Here is an 18,332-nt window from a genome sequence, read left to right as displayed (position 1 = left end):
TCTTGCACTCAGATTCTCCTCCTCAGAAACCATCGTGTCTACACAACGATCTTTGTAAAATACAAACCAAACCAGCATTATGCCGCCAACCTCTCCCTTCCTAACATACTTTGTTCTCTTGGCTTCTCTTCTCCGTGATTGCTTCCCGCCTCTCTGGTTAATGCTTCCCAGGTTCTTGCTCAGCTTATCTTCCTCCACTTACTCCTTAGGTGTGAGCATTCCCAGTGCCCTGCTGGGCACACCCCTGCCCAAGCCTGAGGCTTCAGTTACCACACACCAAGATCACGTCCTGGCTTCCTTCCGACACCTGCCATGACCACCGGGGTACGAACCAGCAACACAAAGACAGACAGACACACACACACACACACACTCATGTACATCATTCAGAACATTCATCAATTTGTAATCACACATATGTGACATTAAAGAACAAAAATTCAACTGAGTAAACTTTGAAGATCGAATTATCTTTATTAAGCGATTTGTTGACCTGGCTGTACCCCACTTAGCAAATAGAGGGGAGCTCTGAGGAGTTGCACAAAATGGAAGGTTTTTACAGGAAGGAGGGTGGCACAGGGAAGTGACTAGGAAAAGAAGGGATTGTTTCAGGCAAGGCCACTTTCCCTTAGGAGGAAGGGTCTCCTCACTCAGATGACCTCATGTTCCCTTTGGGGGATGGAGAGGGCCCATGGGATAGACTCCAGAGGCCATTAGTGCTGACCAGAAAATTCCTGGCTGACCGGTTAAGACTTACATTTCTGGGGGGTTTGAAACTGCCCTAAGCCCTAGTTTGGTGAGTTGGCCTACGTGACTCCATTTTGGGTCTGTGGTCTTCTTTTTCATAACGATCATCAAATTAACTGTTGTCTCCCTTACTGGACCATGAAGGCAAGAACGTCTTGTGTGTTTCACTCACAAGAGTGGCCTCCTGGGTGCTAAGTGAACAAAAACCAAATAAATGTTACTTGTCTTAAAAGTCTCCAATGGCTCCCACTGTCCAGTCACATCAAAACTCCTAAACGCAGCAGGCGATGTGCTCCTGCACGGAGCTCTACCTTTCCCTCGTGGACTCCTCTCTGCTCACACCCCACGTCCACTTATGCTCAGACGACACCGGCCGCTCTCTCTCCACAATTACAGCTTGCGTTTCCAGGCCAGATGTCTTCCGCACACCCCTTCCTCTGCCTGCAACTCCCTCCTCCGTCCTCCAGCCTACCTAGGAACTGTCTAATTACCAGGTAAGGCCGGGCTCCGGGTCAGTCCCCCCCGCACCGGCTTGCTCCACCCCTTCCCTCCTACCCCCAGCACAATTCACTGTTCCGCTCCTGGTATATCTCCAGTGCTCCATGCCAACCTCATCATTATGATGCTGAAATTATATGCATGTGTCTGTTACACCAACTCACCATGACCTTGAGCACCCCAACCCTTGGCCATAGAGGGGGTTCGTGTATGGTTAGCTGAAAGGCACTGAAAGGAGCACATTCAACATTTTAAATGGTGCAAGAGCCCATCAGAAACAGACATAAATTTAGAAGGTATAACACTGAAACATGGGTCATAAAACAGAGATGAAGCATATTCTCAAATTATATTGAAATTCACGAGTTCATGTTAAAATAACTCATGGAGACCAAATGGTGAGGTAAGAATAATAAAAATGCACTTGGTAGCAAGGGAGAACCAGCTAGTGGGCGTGAAGCAGTTCTGTAAACTCTAAAACACTACATAACTTTACGTTCTCTTTGCAAACAAAGACGTCCTGACACAAAATAAGACTTTCCCTGCCTTGGGTTCATCCTTAACCCTTTCCCAAACAGAAAGACGGTGAACAAAGCGGGACTGAGAGAAAACAACTCCCTGAAGGGCTGAGCAGAAGCAGAATGGTGCTAGTTAGGCCCTTCTGCCTCCAGCCTCTGTTTTCTCTCTCCAGCCAGTTCGTGAAGGTCAAGGCAAAAGCACGAGGCAGATACAAAAGACAAATTCTCCCACGGCCCTCTTGAATGCAACCATACCTGCTTCCTCTTTCTCCTTCACAAGAGCTAGACCCATACCTTCCCCTGCCCCCCAGCCGAGCAAAGAAAGAGACTTCAACTCAGTAGTTATAACAAGCACTGTGTCCCGAGACAACAGCACAATGCATTCATGCTCTGGACGCACCTGAAAAATCTAAGGAATCCAGGAGTGGTAGAGAGACTACGCATTATGTTCTGGAGACAGACCAACAGGACTTCAAAGCCCAGCAATGGCAAAGCTAATGTGGGAAGTTTAAATACTAGCTATTTTATGAAGGAAGGATGTGGCAGAGACTGGGGCATGAGTGATGGTAACATTCCCCTGCTGACCTGGGTGGTGGTAACATGGATGTATTCATTTACGAAAATTCCCTATCTGTATACCTATTGACCTCTCTGAGCATTCATTTCTTAAACCTGTGGGGAGGGGGGGGGGGAATCTGTATCCCAATTAATTGTCCTAGAGAGAATATATTTGTAATAATGACGTAAAGTATTAAATATATTACATGATATACTAAGTAAGAGTTTATAGATTCAAAATAATGAAACAGAACTATTTTTTGTAATGTTTTTGTTCTTATTTACGAGAGAGAGAGAGAGAGAGACAGAGAGAGCGATTGAGCGCATGAGCAGGGGAGGGGCAAAGGGGGGGGGGCACGGACAGAGGATCAGAAGCAGGCTGTGCACTGATAGCAGGGAACCCGACGCGGGGCTCGAACTCACAAACTGTGAGATCATGACCTGAGCCAAAGTCGGACGCTCAACCGACTGAGCCACCCAGACACTCTGAAACATATCTTTTTAAAAGAGCATGGCTTAGCACTTGGCACAAAGCAGGTACCCCAAAATTGGCAACTTATCATCATGTTCTCACAGAGGCGGTCTATCCTAGGAGATACAAACTATATTCTGCTCCAGTCGGTCTGGATATGATCAATTAACACCTGTGATTTCTGCCCAACATAGTGGCGTAGGAAGGAAACAGTTGGCACCCCAAGAAATCTATAGACAAAGAGAAAACAGTATGTCTAGAAATCAGTTAACTCCCCATAGCGGCAAAGCCTGACCTTCCCCGACTCTCCCCAGCCATGTGACGGAACTCTTGTAACTGGCTCGGCAAGGGGAAGAAAACGATTCCCAAAGAATCACGAAATCCTGATCCTGAAGAAACCTTAAGTTCAAACTATCACACACGCCACATTTTATAGGTGGGAAATCTGCTGTACAGAGAGGCTGCATGACCCTTCTGAACTCACACTGCCAGAGAGAGCCAGATTTCCAGTCTCATGTTCTTTCCCTGCATCAATAGGAAGCAATTTCCCTCCGTCAGGAACCATGAACCACTCCCTACTTCCGCAGTCCTGGCAAAGAAAGAGCTTGCGCTGGAGTCCTTTTTGGTCTTATGACCTGGGCCTCTGCTACCACAATATTACTGTGGTGGGACAGACACAGCCTGTCCGTAAACTGCTCGGCTCAGCCAAGGCTGGAGTGTTCCATTCCTGGCCAGAGGCTGACACTGGGCCCCGCACGGAACAAGCATGTGCGTGCAGGTTCTTGACTCTGAAAAATGGTCCACACCGATCGGGATCACACGAGTGTGGAGAGAGCTGACAAATCACAACTTGTAAGGTAGTTAAAAATATGCTACAGAGATATACCCAATTTTTACTAACTGTTGAATGGCTTCCAAACTCAAGTTTGGGGAAAGCCAGACATTTTCACCTCCCACTAACAACGGCATTTTGTCATAATATGGAGCATTCCCAAAGCCCATTCTTACCAAATCAGAAATATAGATTTCCTATTTCCCTTCTGAAGGAGTGACACTATCCCTTTCAAGGAGGGCATTCAGAAGGAAGAGGATGGCAATTCAATTTTTCAGAACTCATCCAGACACTAAGTTGGGTGAAAATAAAATTTTAAAGCATACAAAAATATTTTCCCTTAAAAATTTTTTCCCTTGGAAACAGGAAATTTACCGTAATTTACAAGATTATATATTAAAAAGTGAAATTTCAATGATTTGCAGAAGGAAAACTATTGTGCTAATAGTCTTATTAATCAGAGTTTTCAGGGAGCCTGGGTGGCTCACTTGGTTGTGCCTCTAGGGCTCAGAGACTCTTGATTTCAGCTCAGATCACGATATCAGACTCATGATATCGAGCCCTGTGTTGGGCTCTACACTGGGATCTATGCTGGGCATGGATTCTCTCTCCCTCTCCCTCTGCCCCACTCCCACTTGCATATGAACACTCTCTCTCTCTCTCTCTCTCTCATTCTCTCTCTAAAAAAAAAAAAAATCAAAGAGCTTTCTGAAACTAAAATAAGGCATCTGCTTTTTCAGGGAAGCCATCAGAAAAGAACTTACAACAGGACAAATGTCTTTTCAAAGGTATTCATTCATTCCGTAAATATTTATTGAGACTTTACTTGTGACAGATACTGTTCTAGGCTCTGTGGAGACAAGAGTGGACTGTGTTTTCACGTTTCAGTGTTACAGAAAGACAGAACGAATGCTGGGGTTTCACAAAGACCACAGGAAACACAGACAATGCTAAACAGATACCCAGGTGTCTGAATCGATTATCCAAGCACGTTGCCTTCAAGGCAGAATTAAGTTACTTCTCTACTTTCAAATCAAAATATCACAGTAAGAATATTTCTTCCTCTTTTGACCGTTTTAGTATACATATTTGAAGTACACAAAGTTTTGACACGGGTCCACGCCTGGAAAGCCACAGCCAAATTCAAGATAACAGACATATCCGTCACCCCCCCAAGTGTCTTCCTGCCTCTCCGATCCCTGTCACATCTCCCTGTGCCGCCCCACCCCAGGGAGCCTCTGATCTGTTCTCTGTCACTTCAGATTAGTCTGCATTTTCAAGAATAGAAATGTGTGTGGCTTCCTTCCTTCAGCACATTTACTTTGAAGATTCATCCATATCATTGTGTGCTATTCATCCTTCGTTCCCTTTTCCTGCTGAGTAGTATTCCACTGCGGTGACCATCTGGGCGGTTTCCAATTTGTGGCTACCATACAGCTGCTTCTCTTCCGACACGAGGGGCTTGCCACCCTTTTCACAAAGCTTCCTCTGACTGCTCCCAGCACTTAGGGCCCCCATGTCTCCTTCTGATATCCCAGAGAACTTAGGATACGCCACTTGTGACGGGCACGTGGGGAAAGTGCCCCTTGACCCTAGAAACACATTTCACCGGTCATGGAAGAAAACCTCACCTTGCACGGCTCACTCCCAGAATCTTACCTGTGAATACTGGATACGCTTGCTGTGACCATGATCCCGTAGCACATTAACACCAGCACAAAAAGATGCACAGAGTACCTTTAAGACATCAGGGAGAGAGAAGGAGGAGCGTTGAGTATATTCCAAATGAACATGCCTACTGGGCACGCACACTGTGCTCCGCCTATGCCCCCACCAGAAAGCACATGATCTGCTAAGTCATGTTTATGCAACAGAAAATACATCGAAGAGTTTTGCTCTGTGTAATTAAGGTACTAGACTAGATCTTGAAGCGGCAGGAGGAAGTCATGACACAGTCTGTCACCTGTGGTGCCAGTAACGGCAGGATCCATAAATGGAAGGCTTGCACTTTGGCACACATACAACTGAGAGTCCAGAAGAGTTCTTTCTTTCTTTAGAACCTTTTTTTTTTTTTTTTTTTTTTTTTTTTATTTTAAAGCACCAGGACCAAAACTGATCTTCACCAGATACCAAGACTTTTACCCGGTAGTTGATTCAACATACTCATCATCTTTTCTCAAATTTTTACTGAAGGAAGAACAGCAGTATTATAGTATCCTGAATGAATTCACAAAAATCCTTAAGTTGTATTTCTAGAAATGTTGGTTCCTAAAACTCTTTCTCCGAGAAGTGCCACTCCCAGGGTATTTGGCCAGCTTATCTGGTAGAGAAAAGAGTCATCCGCAGGCTCTCGCTGTTGAGGAATGACTCACACTTCCTAAGACCAGCACTAAAACTCTTCTACTTTATGCGCAGGACTAACATCAATTATTATTGTCATGCAAGAAAAACACCAATATCTACAACAGGTAAGAAAGGTTCCTCATCTGGAAAATGAAACCTTATAGCATTCCACTTACTTGACCCAGGGTAACATCAATGGAAGCACAATTTCTAGAAAAATCCACCGAATTGACTTCTAATGGATAGTCAGTTTATTGGTTCTAGGTTCTTACAATAAATGATATTCCTAGAACATACAATAGGAGTGTGTGTGTATATATATATATACACACACACACATATATATGTGTGTGTGTGTATATATATGTATGTGTATATATATGTGTGTATATATATGTGTATGTGTACATATATACGTGTGTGTACATATGTATATATAAAACAATAGGAGTATATATATATTTTTTACAATAGGAGTATATATTTCACTTCCTGCCTGGGAAATGCCAAGAATGTTGCCCCAACACACCCAAATGATAAATACTAGAGTTTCTGAGGCTCATACTCACCAGCCAAAACAAAAGATGACAAAATAGATGCCAAAAATGGTGGCAAACGCGTGCCGGACATCGGGACTGGTTTTACCAGGACTTAAGTAGATGCGGAACCAGAAAGCAGCGAACAAGGCAAAGAGCTGACATGCTACAAAATTCACCTGTTGGGGGGGAAGAGAGAGAGACTCAAAACCTTTATTTATCCTTCTGCCTGTGTGCGAATTCTCTCCGGTCTTTTCGGATTTCCGCATCTGGGTGCATCTGCGACTTGGACTTTTTCCTCAGCAGAGTGTTTGTTTGGAAAAGGTTCAGGAGACTGACCGGGTAGCCAGGCCCTCATCTGATGTGAGAAGTGAGGAACCTGAGTTTCGTTCTCAAATTTTTTTTCATTTTTTATATACATATAATTTGTCAAGTTAGCCACCATATAGTGTATACAGTAGGCTCTTGATTCTGGGGGTAGATTTCACATCTAATTTTTCAAGACTACCCAAGGTTGCTTTCTCACCCACAACACAGAGGGCTCTTCAATGTAGAGGGCCTCAGTGACTGTGAGGTCATTTTGCTGGGTCTCTTTCCACCGCATCCCCAGCGCTATCCTAAGATAAAGCACGTGTTCTGTAAGAGGCACAAATGAACCAAATCCGTGACGCGTCCCTCATGAAATACCTGAGAAACTAGAGGCTTCTCTCCAAAGTCATCATCAACTGTTTGACTCTAATTTTTCTCATTTTAACTTAACACCAGATGAAAAAAATAAAATAAAAACACATGAACACCAAATGAACAAGAGGACAGCTCAAGTTCAAGGAGTGGCACTAAAAAGCCACACACAAAAGAGAAACACCCCCACCTTACACTTCCAACGCCACCCTATCCAATTATTTAAAATAGGCAACAAATTTCCTTAGAAAAGTCTCATTCATCTATCTCTCAAAAATATTGTACGTACAAGAAAATATAAAATAACTCCCTGATACCCCGGGGAAAGACCGGCTGATGTAACACAAAACCCAAATGCATCAAGTGATGTAACCATTAATTACAACAGGAAGAGCGGTTCAAACTTTTCAGAGTGTTCGGAGGAAAAACTCAGCTTCTAGAAGACACTTAACAGAAAAGGGATCGAGGATATAAATACCTGAATAGAGCCTCAAATTCAGCCTCCACAGTTTCTCACACGACAAAAAACTGTAGCTGCTGGTGAAATTCATTAGGGCTGTCTCCCGGCGGGGGCGGAGGCAGCAACATTAGCTCCTCCTGAGCTCACTTTGTTTTCCCGATAAAAACCAAGACGACTTGGGGCCCCTGGTAATTCACAGGAAGGCTTTCCAGAGAATCTTCTGTTTCGTTTTTGAAAACTGTGCTGAGTTTCCCCTCTGTTTGGAGACCACTCTTCGCGGACCTTTCCAAACACTGATCCCCTCTACTGCCTGCCCTGGCTTTCTACCCTGGAAGACAGAGAGGACGTGAACCATGATTCTGGTCTGCATGATGCGGTCCTATCATTCCGTGTAGGCTAAACATGCCACCGCCAACCCTCTCTCTCTCACACACACACAATGGAGAGAAAAATAATCATCTTAGTGAGGGTCCAAATGTAAAAGAATTGGCAACTGGAAAGTCAAAGTTATGATCATCTGTAGGTGATCAATCACACGTACTTTCATTCTCTTAGCCACAGCAGAATACGGTCCCCCAGGCAGCAGAGCAGCTCAGGGGAAATTGGTTCCATTCCTTGAGGTTTACAGGTAATTACTGAGCACCCCTGCACGTGAGGAATGATCCAAAGGGTAGATCGTGTTCTCACGTGCAGTCCCGGGACCGGCAGGCGCAGCTGGAAAACCATCAGAAATGCAAATTCTCGGGGCACCTGGGTGGCTCAGCCGGTTAAGCGTCCAACTTAGGCTCAGGTCATGATCTCGGAAACATTTTTTAGAAAAGAAATGCAAACTCTCGTGCCCCACCTGAGACTTAACTAAATTAGACCTTCCCAAGGTGGGTCCAGCAATCTGTGCTTTAACAGCCCCCCAAGAAATGGGGGTGCACAGTCACTTTGAGAAGCCCTGGGATACAGGAGAAAGGAGGCACGCTGCCTGCCTAGCAGACCTTATACTCTGAGAAAGGAACACAAGAACCCACAAGTAATTGTAAAGTAACATTAACATGGCTCGAAGTTAGTACATGATTATTATTCTCTTACATTACACCCCCTTTAGATCCGAAGTAAATAATGAGAAGTTTCACGGTTAAGGAGGGATGAGACTCAGGCTGACAACTAGGAAAAAAACTGTTGAAATAGGTAAAAACTGAGGCGCGGGAGCAGTTAAGGACATGAAAAATACTGCTGCCTGGGGCACCTGGGTGGCTCAGTTAAGTGTCAGACTTCGGCTCAGGTCATGATCTCGCGGTTCGTGAGTCTGATTGAGCCCCGCGTTGGGCTCTGTACTGACAGTGTGCAGCCTGCTTAGGATTCTCTCTCTCCTTCCTCTCTGTCTCTCAAAATAAATTAAAAAACGTTAAAAAAAAAAAAATACTGCTACCTGGACCCTATCCGCAACCATTCTGACATAACTGGCCTGACATCAGGACTTTCCAAGGCGTTCAGGTGGTTCTGATATTCAGGCAAGATGGAAGGCACCTGGTTTAGAAGTATAATAAGAGGGACCCTCAGAGGCATCCAGGAGGAACTAGACTTTCTCATAAAGAAGAAAAGCACAAATAAAGGAGAAGGAGATTGGTGAACGTCGTGCGGCAGGGATGAGACAGAAAAGATTTAAGCTCAATGGTCGTCACTCAGCCGGCCCAGGCATCCTCAGCCTCCTGACAGTCTCATCAGCTTGGCTCGTCTTAAGGAAGGTGGGTCCTTCTAACCCACCTCCAAGGAAGAATAAGGCTCACTGTGGGGAAACTACCTCTGATCTTGTCACCCTCGTGATCGATAAGGAGGAAACAAAGACTCACTGGGCCACTGAAGCAATCTGCCATTTTTCAGCCACCATGATCTCATGTGTAACCAATGAATATCCTAGTTCTGACTCTCGGATGTCAGCTGGGTGAGCTTTGGTAATTCATTGATTAATTCTACAAACACTGACTGGCTGATGCTATATGCCAGATACTGGGTACAGCGGGCAAGATACTCTCACTACCAGCAAGTCAAGAAAAGAAGACTTACATGCTCTGGGTTTCAATTGCTTTTTTCGGGGGGCGGAGGGGGGTTCCAAAACATGTGCTTTGGGAGACCTAGTCTGTAACGGTCTCTGATTCTAATCTAACTCAAATCCTTTCCCTTAACTGGTAGTAGTTAATGCCTAAACGCAAGACCCTTGGGACTAAAAGCTTCCTCCTACACACAGACACAACCCACACCCCCATCCTCTTCCCGGGAGTGAGTCATGGATGGCTGGATGAATGTTCCCTGGCAAACTGTTCCAAGGCAAAAGTGGAAACACACACACACACACACACACACACAGCAACACCGCTCAGTTCTCGCAGGAGGCTCCTAGCAGGATTGCTTTTCAACCGCCAGATGTACATCTTAAAAGGCACAAGCTGAACCACAGTTAATACAGTGGAATATTATTCAGCCTTAAAATGGGGGAAATTCTGACATATGCTACAACATGGATGAACTTCAAGGGCATTATGCTAAGTGAATAAGTCAGTCACAAAAGACAACTATTCTGATTCCACTTAAATGAGGTACCTAGAATACAGCAGTTAAATTCATAGAGACTGAAAGTAGGACAGTGATTTCCAGAGACTGAGGGGTAGAGGGAACCGGCTTATTATTTAGTGGATACAGAGTTTCAGTTTTGCAAGATGAAAAGAGTTCTGGAGATGGGTGGTGGCATGGTTGCACAACACTGTGAACGTTCTTAATGTCACTGAACTATCCTACATGCTTAAAAATGGTTAAAATGGTTGTGTCTCCCTCTCTCTCTGCCCCTCCCCAACTCTCACTTTGTCTCACTCTGTCTCTCAAAAATAAATACACGTGAAAAGAAATGTTTTTAATGGTTAAAATGGAAAATTTCATATTTTGTGTATTTTATCACAATTTTTTTTTTAAGTATAGGCTGAAGCATGACACCGATTTCTTTGCATTTGCTACTTCTGCGGCCAACGGTGACAGGCTGCCGTGACAACAGTTCTTACAGGAACAGAATGAGATCTTGGCTCCTTTCCTCTCTATAGGGCCAACAAAATTGGAGGCATTATTCTTCAGAAATGCATCCCAAAGTGGATTGTATTTGATGTATAGGATCTGCTTCCAAATAACCTTGAAGGGATGGCTAGAGTGGAGTGAGTATAAATCAGTGGTTCTCAACTGGGGACGACTTGCCCCCCTCCCGGGAGACATTTTTGGTTGTTATAACCAGAAATGGTGGTGGGGGAATGCTCCTGCTATCTAGTGGGTAGAGGCCAGGAATACCGCAAAACATCCTAAAAGGCGGAGGACAGCCTCCCACAACAAAGAATTTCCCGGCCCAAAATGTCGGTAGAGCCGCTATGAACAAATCATGGTATAGACGAAACAAGATTGGCCATGAGTTGAAAACTGAGTGCTGGGCACATGACAGAGGTCATCCTACTAATCTCTCCACTTGTGTGTATGTTTGAACTTTTCCATAATAAACCGGTTTTAAAAATCACACAACTCTGGAAAGCAAATCACTGGCCTGGGATGATACAGATATTAAACTTTGGTGACTACAAGCAGCTGGAACTGAGAAGGCCTCTTTATCCAAACTGGAGAAACACTAATAAAGTAATATACATAAGTACAGAAATAAACTAAAACAATAAAGGGATCACATCTTCCTAAATGGGGGGGAGGGGGGGGAAATAAAGCCTTTTGGAAATGATCGAACCCCCGTTAAGAAGAGAATCAAATTACAATTACAAGAGAACAAAAGACCTACCTTCAATAATAATAATCAAATGAAGTATCTGACCCCATCCCACAACCAAGAATAGACTTTGTGGTTCCAAGAGTCAACACAGAGCCAGAATACCCTGCTGCACGACCAGGATCCACCACTTACTGGTTGAAGAGTTACACCAGCTTGCTGCATTTTGGCTCTTAGCTCATGTGACGGGGGTACGAACAGTGGTACCATTTGACAGGATTGTTGGGACAAAAGAATATATAAGACTATTTGAAACAGTGCCTGGCACTGATAAGCACTTACTATTAATATCATTCTACATCTACTAAGTTAACAAGCAGATTGTGGGTAGAATAACTCCATACACCGTCACTACTGTTGAGCTATTAAGAGCCGGCCTCCCCAGTCTCCTCCCTGCTGCCTTTGTACCGATTCCCTTTCCCACCCAACGTTCAGGCAGCCGCCAGAATTTTCCACGTGTCCTTTCTTCCACAGGGAGAGGCAATGCAGCTTCTGACAAAGAGCCAATCTCTGGGTTTTCCAGCTCCCAAGTGGGGTTTTATAAACTAAAAGCAGAGATCAATCTGAATAAATCAAAGCAGTCTACCAATGTTGAAAAGATAGGTTTTTTTTTTCTTTTTAAAATTCTAAAAACTTGTCTTTATATAGATCAAGAGCAAAATGGAGGAATTTAAAGCACGAAGTTTCTACTACAATCGTGGAGGGAAGAAAAGTTCTTAATGATGAAAGGGTTATTTTTCTGCCCAAAAAAAGGAGATAGAGTTTGGCCAGTGCGTTGAAGGAGGGATTCAGCGGAGAAGGACTAGCAACTTGACATGGGGTGGGCGGGGGGGTGACAGCAGAGGCGGTGGGACCTCAAAACTTGATGGGATCCTGGAGAAGTCCGGAGGAACGACACAGGTTATCACTGTTGGAGATTGGCTGTCTGGCTTCCCAGGATGCAGCCCTGGGAGATGGGCCAGCATTGCTTCCAGAAGGCCCAGAGGGTGATGAAATACATGGGCCCAGGGCATCTCTCAGGCCCCTCTCCCAGGCTCTAGAACAGCGGAGAGGCCCGAGAAGGTCTTGTGGTTGGATTCAGGAGAATGTTGAGTGTGAACCTGCCACCAGGAGCCACGGAAGATGCTGCAGCGAACAGCAGAGAAACCGGCAGCAAGAGCCTAATGCCCAAGACCACAGGGAGGGGCTCCACTCAAGCAGAAGCCAGCAAGACCCCAACGGCACAGGGACCCGAGACCCTCACCCAGGCTACAGAGGTCTGTAGACCCCTCGGGGCTTACCTGATTCCCAGCCGTAGAGGGAGACAAACCTCTACCACAACCGGCCCCAAACAGAAGGAAGCCGCTTATAACTGGCAATGTAGCGCGAAAGCTAAATTAAGTTTAGTAGGAACAAACTTAAAAGTTACAGTTTTTGCACATCTATCTCTGGCTGAAAATTTTCAGCCCGTCATTATCACCACGATTAGAGATGTGCACAAAAAATCTCCACAAAAAATATTTAACTCCGTGTTAACTTCTCGAAGCAAGAAGGGACCTAAAAGTTCAACAAAATTAGTAAAGACATTGGTTAACACATGAACAACTCAAGGACGCACCCTGAATTATAATCCTTTTTGAAACGACCGTGGTACTATTTGCCATAAGCCACACTTCCAACCGAATGGAAATCTATTCGTTGGATGACAAAAAAGCAGAATGCTAAAAAAAAAATATTAAGGCATTATTTACAAGACAGAATGACATAAGATTTACCTAATCCTAGGACAAGAGGATAGTAATTAATGGTAAACCTATGCAACAGAACAGTATTCCAGGGGTGCCCCGGTCGGTTAAGCCACATCATGACTTAGGCTCAAGGCATGATCTCGCAGGTCATGAGGTTAAGACTTACATCAGGGCCTGTACTGATGGCTCAGAGCCTGGAGCCTGCTTCGGATTCTGTGTCTCCCTCTCTCTCTGCCCCTCTCCGGTTCATGCGCACACTTACTCCCTCTCTCTCTCTCTCTCTCTTTTTCTCTCAAAAAGAAATAAACATTTAAAAAATAATAATAAAATAAAAAATAAATAAAAGTGTATGTATGCCTACACCTGTGTTAAAAAAAAAAAAAACAGTGGCATTAGGAAAAAGGCAAACGTAACACGTGAGATGGAATTCGGAGGTTTTGTCAGGGTGACGGGAATCTGAGCAAATTTTTTGCAAAAATTCTTTTACAATTTATAGTTTTAAATTCCATGTGGAATTTCTCACACACACCACACACACACACACACACACACACACACACACGTGCGCGCGTGAGCACACACAATCAAGGCAATCTAAGAAACTCTAAAAAATCTGTATTTAATTCTACTTACGCTAGCCTCAAGGCTGCATTTATTAGCACCTACCACAGCTAACTTTTAGGAAGGAGTTAGGCATAAATAAAAAAAAAAATTAACCTGTAAAAAGTTTCCTCTTAAAGAAAAACATGTTTTACAGGCGGTAAAATGTCAAGGGTAACAGTGTGGACAGCCAAAGAGAATAGAAATATGTCCCATGATGCTCTTGAATAAACCCTTCACATTTAGAAGGAACATGTGCGGATGTCTTGACTTTGGGGCTGGCGTACCCCCTCCCGAGCAGAAAAGAAAGCTGTGCTTTCATCTGTGATACACAACAATATGCTGTGCACAATTAGAGTATTGTGTGGGTCCTGTGCCTAAGGAAACAGCAGAGCACAGCGGTTTTGATCAGACTCTCAAAACGCAAGCCTGGCGTACCTCACGTTAACAAGAGCTCGGTTTCCACGGCTCTTGCAAGATTTCAAAGTCACGACAAGCAAATAAAACACGTGCCCGAGGCCGTGATTCCCTATTTCACCAAAGCACAGTGAAACCCTACTGCAATGTTCAAGCGCACGTCTTCAATCTTTCTGCTGTAACGCGCTGCTGGAGAGGGGGTTTATTTGGGGATTTCTGTGCCTCGGTCTTCATATTCTTGCAACGAGAAACGAACTCTGCCGAGGGCGAGAAAGCACTGCCTTCCTCCTAATGAAGAGATGTAAGCAGTCTATTTTTAACAAACAGCAAATATTAACGGTCCAAAATTATTTCCTCCATGACAGTGGCTCAGCAATGAGGTGCAGGCGACTGTCCAGGCCTGGAATGTTTCTCTCAGCAACAGTGCCTTATATGTTCCCAGACAAAACCGATCTAATTAAACAATTCCTTATTTAAAGGCAAGCCATTCCCTCCTCCACAAACAGTGCTCTTTTGCATTGCCTCCTACGAATAAATGTGGCTGGGGGAGACTACAAGAAATGCTATTCCCTTCTGCACCACGGAACAAAAAGTGTTTGTGCCACAGTCTTCAGCTACTTTGCGCTTTCAAAGAGAGCCTTGTTACACTTCTGTTCCAACCTCCTTGGAATGTCAACAAGAAATGCTTTTTTTTTTTCTTACTTGTTTTTTAATGTTTATTTATTTTTGAGAGAGAGAGACAGGGCGTGAGCAGGAGAGGGGCAGAGAGAGAGGGAGACACAGAATCGGAAGCAGGCTCCATCCAGGCTCTGAGCTGTCAGCACAGAGCCCGACGCGGGGCTCGAACCCACAGACCAAGAGACCTTGACCTGAGTCCAAGTGGGACGCTTAACTGACTGAGCCACCCAGGTGCCCCATAACATACAGGTTTTAAGTAATAACAATAGGGATGTATTGTGCATGTATATTTACTGAGCTCAACAAAACCTTGGCTGTTACTCTACATGCTTCACATCCATTACCGCATTTAGTCTTCTCAAAGAGCCTCACTGTCCCACTGAGGAACCTCAGACACAAGGCGAAGGGCCCCAGAGCCGTCAACCACTGGTTTGACACTGGTTTAGAGACACTCAGCCGGGAGCGCCTACATGGCTCAGTCCATTAAGCATCCAACTTCGGCTCAGGTCATGATCTTGCGTGTGTGAGTTGGAGCCCCGCGTCGGGCTCTGTGCTGACAGCTCAGAGCCTGGAACCTGCTTCGGATTCTGGGTCTCCCTCTCTCTCTGCCCCTCCCCTGCTCACGCTCTGTCTCTCTCTCTCACTCACTCTCTCTCTCTCTCAAAAATGAATAAAACATTAAAAAAAATATTTAGAGATGCTCAGCCATTGCCTACGATTGTCTCTCAAGATCTTGATCTTGTAGGGTGGTGGGGCTGGGGGTAGGGGCGGACCTGAATCAGGCTGCCAGGCTCAACATCCTGTCCAACAACTCTTCTCTGAGGCTCACCCAGACCTTTTCTCTGGAGTTTGTATACTCACATCAGAAGCTTCCTTCCCTCAGTTCAGAGTATGTCATCCAGTTCCTCTGGAGTGAGATAATCCCTCTATTAATTCTCAGGGGAAAAAATCCTGTATTTTGGTTAGTTTAGACTTGTGGCTACCCTATGCTGTAAATATCATGTCATGTATTAGTTATGATTTAGAATGAAAACCCTTTAGAAATGAATTCCAGAAGATACAAGGGCAAAAAAATGTTTATGCTGTTTAGCCATGGCAGACTGAAACCTTAAAATATGTGGGTGACATGTTTTATAAGGATCTGCCTCCAGCTTGCCTCCCAGCCCACAAATCATTTCCTTCTAATCCTCGGCCAAGGAGGCAGGGAAGACTGAATAGAATCTGGGACCATTTGAGGAGTGCTGAAAACACTGTCCACAAACACCCACCCATGTCCTCTGGAGATGTGATCTCCCCACGAAAACCACCTCCGTCGTTAGCCACTTGAAAGCGACAACAAAGGGGTTCCTGGGTGGCTCGCCACAAAGCGTCCAACTTTGGCTCAGGTCAGGGTCTTGCGGTTTACGGGTTCAAGCCCCACATTGGGCTCTCTGCTGTCAGCACAGAACCCACTTCAAATCCTCTGCGTCCCCTCTCTCTCTGCCCTTCTTCCCCTGCTTGCTCGCTCTCTCTCTCTCTCAAAAATAAATATTTATTAAAATAAAAGAAAGTGACAATAATAACACGATAATAATAACTAACAGCAGGATGCGTACCACATCACAGGCACTGCTCTAGGTCCTTCTGAGTAACTTCTTCAACATTCACAACTCTCTGAGGCTCTTCGAGGCATTCATTTTAGAAAAGAGGAAATTAAGTCACAGAGAGGTTAAGAAATTTTCCCAAACGTCGCATACCTCCCGGATCCTGCTTCCAGAGCCCATCTGCTTAGCCAACCATGCATGATTCATCTAAATCTTCACCTGTAATTCCAACATCTCATTCTCCAGGCAAGGAAAGGTGGAGACCAGAGATTGTCAGTGACTTGGCTTGGGTCACACAGCCACGGAATGTCAGAGCTGGGACGAGAACTAAGGTGTCCTGACCCTGGTCCAGTATACCTGCCTGCAATCCTTTACCAGCCATGGATGCGGGATGGAAGTAAGACAGGATGCAGGTCAGAGAGGACCATGCCAGGGTGAGGTCTGAGGGAGGAGTCCCAGACAGCCAGCGGGAGGAAGGGACACACACGGCAGGAGAAAGCACCACCACACAAGGAAGTGCAAGGTTTGGGGCGACTTTATCACCTTTGGTTTTCTTCTTATTAAGATATAATTGACATGTAACATATGTGTACAAAAGAATGACATCTGTATATGTTATGAAATGATTACAATAAGTCCAGTTAATACCTATCACCACACATAATTACACACTTTTTTTTGGTGATAACTTTTTTATAAGTTTGTTTTGAGAGAGAGAGAGAGAGAGAGAGAGCAGGGGAGGGGCAGAGAGAGAGGGAGAGAGAATCTCAAGCAGGCACTGCATGGCAACACAGAGCCTAACGTGGAGCTTGAACTCACGAACTGTGAGATCATGACCCAAACCGAAATCAAGAGTGAGCACTGAACCGACTGAGCCACCCAGGCACCACTTTTGGCGATAAGAGCTTTTAAGATCTACCTCTTAGCAACTTTCAAATACACAATACAGTACTGTTAACTACAGTCACCACGCTGGGTATTACATTCCCATGACTTACTTATTTTATAACTGGATGTATGTACCTTTTAACACCCTACACCCATTATGCCCAAGCCCCAGCCCCCACTTCTGGCAACCACCAATCTGTTCTCTGTTTCTGTGAGTTCTGGGGTTTTTTTAGATTCTGCGTATAAGTGACATCACATGGTACTTGTCCTTCATCTTATTTCATTTAGCATAAAACCCTCAAAGTCCATTCATATTGTCACAAATGGCAAGTTTCCTTTTTTTTCTGAAGTTTACAGATTTATTTTGAGGGAGAGAGAAAGCGTGAGGGAGAGAGGGGCAGAGAGAGAGGGTGAGAGAAAGAATCCCAAGCAGGCTCCACGATGTCAGCACAGAGCCCAACATGGGGCTCAACCCCATGAAATATGAGATCGTGACCTGAACCAAAGTCAGATGCCCAACTGAATAAGCCACCCAGGTGCCCCTATTTTCCTTTTTTATGGCTGAATAATATTCCACTGCGCGCGCACACACACACACACACACACACACACACACACACATTTTTTTTAGTTTATTTATTTTTAAGAGAAAGCACAAGCAGACTCCACACAGAGAGCAGAGAAAGAAGAAGAGAGAGAATCCCAAGCAGACTCCACACTGTCAGCACAGAGCCCAGTGCAGGGCTTGAAATCACAAACCATGAAATCATGACCTGAGCCAAAACCAAGAGTCAAATGCTTAACCAACTGAGCCACCCAGGCGCCCCCACACACACTTTATCTATTCAACCACCACTGGACATTGAGGCTCCTTCTACGTACTGGCTACAGAAAATGCTGCTACAACGAATATAGGGGGGCACGTATCTTTTCAAGTTAAGAGTTTTCATTTCTTTTGGATAAATACCCAGAAGTGGAATTGCTAGTTCTATTTCTAA

At 44.7% G+C, this 18,332-nt stretch overlaps 1 protein-coding gene across 4 annotated transcripts in view; it reads right to left on the bottom strand.

The window, feature by feature from the left end:
* Positions 1–18,332, bottom strand: part of MBOAT1 (membrane bound glycerophospholipid O-acyltransferase 1) — a 107,036-nt gene that overhangs the window by 40,858 nt on the left and 47,846 nt on the right. For 2 of the 4 annotated variants that reach the window (XM_078446598.2, XM_060614694.3), the window contains exons 2-3: positions 6,538–6,683; positions 5,285–5,362 (exon numbers count right to left, since the gene is read on the bottom strand). The exons of 1 other annotated variant lie outside the window; for it this stretch is intronic. In XM_078446598.2, coding sequence (XP_078302724.1) covers positions 5,285–5,362; positions 6,538–6,683 — 224 coding nt within the window. Of the gene's footprint in view, positions 1–5,284; positions 5,363–6,537; positions 6,684–7,663; positions 7,945–18,332 lie in introns of those variants that run through there. One more of the 4 variants, XM_060614696.3, reaches the window with a different exon arrangement.

Source organism: Panthera onca, chromosome B2 (assembly GCF_046562875.1).
Source record: "Panthera onca isolate mPanOnc1 chromosome B2, mPanOnc1 haplotype 2, whole genome shotgun sequence".
NCBI lineage: Eukaryota > Metazoa > Chordata > Mammalia > Carnivora > Felidae > Panthera > Panthera onca.
This window is presented reverse-complemented; position numbering and strand designations above follow the sequence as displayed.